Here is a 3735-nt window from a genome sequence, read left to right on the forward strand (position 1 = left end):
AAAGACATCTGTTATTGAAACATAAAAGAAGTCAAACCTGCTAGAGAGATGTCCTTCCTGGGTGGTCAGTGGAACCCGAGCGACGACAGCAAGAGTCGTTCACAGGGAATCTTTGACACATTTCATACGGATACTCATTTACTTATAATGAAATGAATATTTAAAAAAGGCACAACATGTTTATAGTATATAACAGCAGCTTCACAACACCACGGCGACACCTTCATGTTTTTTATTTGAGCTAAAAAAAAAAAAAAAAGTAACATTTTCAAAGGTCTTTGGGCACAAATGGTGATTTCACATCACATTTCAGTAATGAGAGTCCGGGTGAAAGGGACACGACTTTGCACCATCCCCCCTAAAAAACATGCATAGCTACAGTACGGTACATGTACAGTACATGTAGTGCATCAAAACCTCAGTTATTTAGGTAACATGTAGTATTAAGTTGGAGGTAAACTTCTAAGTTGTGCTTTATTGGAACAATGCATCTCATAAAGTGAGTAATTCAAGCCAACACCTTACCAACAAATCATTTCGTTAAATATGGATATTCAAGTATCATTTCTACAGTAACTGAATAATAACACGTTTTGCTATATACAGGCCAAACTCAACCAGTGAGTTATTCACGTCTACACGACAAAACCCGTAAATAAACAGGTCACTACTATTTATAATATATTGTGCACGTATGTCAGAGCTAAGCTGCTGTAGGCTATTTTTTTGTGCAACATAGAAACACAATTTGCACTATTTTCATTCTATTCACAAGTAACTGCAGCTTTCTTATTGCGTACATGTCTAAAAGGTAACCACCCATATTACCAATATTATTTAAGTGTGTTGTTATTTTTAATTCATAATGTGAATGGATGTTGTCTGTATTGGCCCAATGATGAGCTGGCGACTTGTCCAGAGTGTACTCTGCCATCCGCCCGAATGCAGATGAGATAGGCTCCAGCATCCCCGCGACCCCGACAGGGACAAGCGGTAGAAAAATGGATGCACGGATATACATTTATTGCAGTTGACTAGTATAATTGTATATATATACAAACCCCGTTTCCATGAGAGTTGGGAAATTGTGTTGGATGTAAATATAAACGGAATACAATGATTTGCAAATCATTTTCAACCCATATTCAGTTGAATGCACTACAAAGAAAAGATATTTGATGTTCAAACTCAAACTTTTTTTTTTTTTGCAAATAATAACTAACTTAGAATTTCATGTCTGCAACAAGTGCCAAAGTAGTTGGGAAAGGGCATGTTCACCACTGTGTTACATCACCTTTTTTTTAACAACACTCAATAAACATTTGGGAACTGAGGAAACTAATTGTTGAAGTTTTGAAAGTGGAATTCTTTCCCATTCTTGTTTTATGTAGAGTTTCAGTCGTTCAACAGTCCGGGGTCTCCGCTGTCGTATTTTACGCTTCATAATGGCCACACATTTTCCATGGGAGACATGTCTGGACTGCAGGCGGGCCAGGAAAGTACCCGCACTCTTTTTTATACGAAGTCACGCTGTTGTAACACGTGCTGAATGTGGCTTGGCATTGTCTTGCTAAAATAAGCAGGGGCGTCCATGAAAAAGACGGCGCTTAGATGGCAGCATATGTTGTTCCAAAACCTGTATGTACCTTTCAGCATTAATGGTGCCTTCACAGATGTGTAAGTTACCCATGTCTTGGGCACTAATGCACCCCCATACCATCACAGATGCTGGCTTTTGAACTTTGCGTCGATAACAGTCTGGATGGTTCGCTATATGACACAATGTCGAATATTTCCAAAAACAATTTGAAATGTGGACTCGTCAGACCACAGAACACTTTTCCACTTTGCATCAGTCCATCTTAGATGATCTCGGGCCCAGAGAAGCCTGCGGCGTTTCTGGATGTTGTTGATGAATGTCTTTCGCTTTGCATAGTAGAGCTTTAACTTACACTTACAGATGTAGCGCCGAACTGTATTTAGTGACGGTGGTTTTCTGAAGTGTTCCTGATCCCATGTGGTGATATCCTTCAGCTATTGATGTCGGTTTGTGATACAGTGCCGTCTGAGGGATCGAAGGTCACGGTCATTCAATGTTGGTTTCCGGCCATGCTGCTTACGTGGAGTGATTTCTTCAGATTCTCTGAACCTTTTGATGATATTATGGCCCGTAGATGTTGAAATCCCTAAATTTCTTGCAATTGCACTTTGAGAAACGTTGTTCTTAAACAGTTTGACTATTTGTTCACGCAGTTGTGGACAAAGGGGTGTACCTCGCCCCATCCTTTCTTGTGAAAGACTGAGCATTTTTTGGGAAGCTGTTTTTATACCCAATCATGGCACCCACCTATTCCCAATTAGCCTGCACACTTGTGGGATGTTCCAAATAAGTGTTTGATGAGCATTGCTCAACTTTATCAGTATTTATTCCCACCTTTCCCAACTTCTTTTTCACGTGTTGCTGGCATCAAATTCTAAAGTTAATGATTATTTGCACAAAAAAAAGTGTTTATCAGCTTGAACATCAAATATGTTGTCTTTGTAGCATATTCAACTGAATATGGGTTAAAAAAGATTTGCAAATCATTATATTCCGTTTATATTTACATCTAACACAATTTCCCAAGTCATATGGAAATGGGGTTTGTACATTGGAGGATGTCTGCATACTTTTGACTGGTATTGGTACCGATTCCAATGATACAGCAATAAATCCATCGCACAAGCTAGACCCGCTCAGGTAATATTGACATGTAATAAATATACTGTATTTGTTGTGGGATGTCCGACACTTTCTCCAGGTAAAAGGTAGACATTAGGTCTATTTCTACGAGCTATCGGTAGCATTCTACTACAATGACCACTAGCACGACTAGTCAATCTACTTTTAACATGAAAAATGATTGTAGTCTACTGCTATAACAACAATGATTATTTCCAAAGCGTTTGCCTGTAAAGCAGTCTTGGTTTTGGCTGACCCTGCAGCCCCACATTAAAAAGTCCTGCTGCGAGAGTCAAGTCATTTACCCCGGAAGGATTTTGTCGCAATTATGCATAAAGACATTCAGCTTCTCTTTCCTTCCCAGACACAACAACGGCTGTCAGTTTTTGGTTCGTATGTGATCCATGTCCGACAGAAAAGCTTGGCATTTGTCGGAGTGACATTTTTCGTGAGCATGAGTACAGTGTTTGTGTTCTAGAAGATGTCAGGGCACTGTCTCCAGTCTTGCCTGTCTTTGGCCTCCCAGTAGCCTCCTCTGTAGATGTAGCTGCTTTCTCTCGTGCTGTCGTCCAGTCTCTTCTCAAACCACAGAGGCTGGTACACCTCCACCTCTTGCCCTAATATTGACATTGACACACACACACACACACACACACACACACACACACACACACACACACACACACACACACACACACACACACACACACACACACACACACAGGTTGTCATTTGGAATGGGGACCAAGTTTTTGTTCATGACTTGTGGGGACCACCCTTTCTACAGGTTGTGGAGGCATAAAAAAAATTGTTAAAATGGCCACTGCCCAGTTAGCTCATACACGTCTTTAAATCTCTGGATTGATGAAGTAATGTGCTGATCATTCTTACTGGGGACCCTGGGAAAAAAGAGTTCATATGGTTCATGGGCACCACATTTAAATAATTTTGCATAATACACACAAATTTGTTCGTGACTACTGAGGACCTTTTTAAAAAAAAAAAAGTTCAAA

The 3735-nt window shown here is 40.1% G+C and overlaps 1 protein-coding gene across 2 annotated transcripts in view; it reads right to left on the reverse strand.

The window, feature by feature from the left end:
* Window positions 1-216: 216 nt before the first annotated feature.
* The window catches only part of osbp2a (oxysterol binding protein 2a), a 59905-nt gene continuing 56386 nt past the window's right edge, over window positions 217-3735 (reverse strand). For both annotated transcript variants that reach the window (XM_061876298.1, XM_061876299.1), the window contains one exon: window positions 217-3339. In XM_061876298.1, the coding sequence (XP_061732282.1) occupies window positions 3197-3339 (143 nt within the window). In that variant the 3' untranslated portion in view covers window positions 217-3196. The remainder of the gene's footprint in view (window positions 3340-3735) is intronic.

Source organism: Nerophis ophidion, linkage group LG17, assembly GCF_033978795.1.
Source record: "Nerophis ophidion isolate RoL-2023_Sa linkage group LG17, RoL_Noph_v1.0, whole genome shotgun sequence".
NCBI lineage: Eukaryota > Metazoa > Chordata > Actinopteri > Syngnathiformes > Syngnathidae > Nerophis > Nerophis ophidion.